At 44.9% G+C, this 512-nt stretch overlaps 1 protein-coding gene across 1 annotated transcript in view; it reads left to right on the forward strand.

Moving 5' to 3' along the window:
- The window catches only part of RC3H2 (ring finger and CCCH-type domains 2), a 45,776-nt gene continuing 45,264 nt past the window's right edge, over positions 1-512 (forward strand). Inside the window, exon 1 of the mRNA XM_012664377.1 lies at positions 1-298. Coding sequence (XP_012519831.1) covers positions 68-298 — 231 coding nt within the window. The 5' untranslated portion in view covers positions 1-67. The remainder of the gene's footprint in view (positions 299-512) is intronic.

Here is a 512-nt window from a genome sequence, read left to right on the forward strand (position 1 = left end):
CTTACAAAACACTACACAGCAAAATAATGATCTGCTAGACTGCTAACCCGAGCATCCAGCTTCCACAATGCCTGTGCAGGCAGCTCAATGGACAGAATTTCTGTCCTGTCCAATCTGCTATAATGAATTTGATGAGAATGTGCACAAACCCATCAGTTTAGGTTGTTCACACACTGTTTGCAAGACCTGCTTGAATAAACTTCACCGAAAAGCTTGTCCTTTTGACCAGACTGCCATCAACACAGACATTGATGTGCTTCCTGTCAACTTTGCACTTCTCCAGTTAGTTGGAGCCCAGGTAAGCTTTCAAGATTTTACTAATTTGGCATATATTGTAACTATTGAACTTAGTTCATTAAGGGGTACAAAGGGCCGGGCGTGGCGGCTCATACCTGTAATCCTAGCACTCTGGGAGGCTGAGGCAGGTGGATCGCTCAAGGTCAGGAGTTCGAGACCAGCCTGAGCAAGAGCGAGACCCCGTCTCTACTAAAAATAGAAAGAAATTATCTGGA

The sequence above is a fragment of the Propithecus coquereli genome, unplaced genomic scaffold (genome assembly GCF_000956105.1).
Source record: "Propithecus coquereli isolate 6110/MARCELLA unplaced genomic scaffold, Pcoq_1.0 Scaffold89, whole genome shotgun sequence".
NCBI classification, from domain to species: Eukaryota; Metazoa; Chordata; class Mammalia; order Primates; family Indriidae; genus Propithecus; species Propithecus coquereli.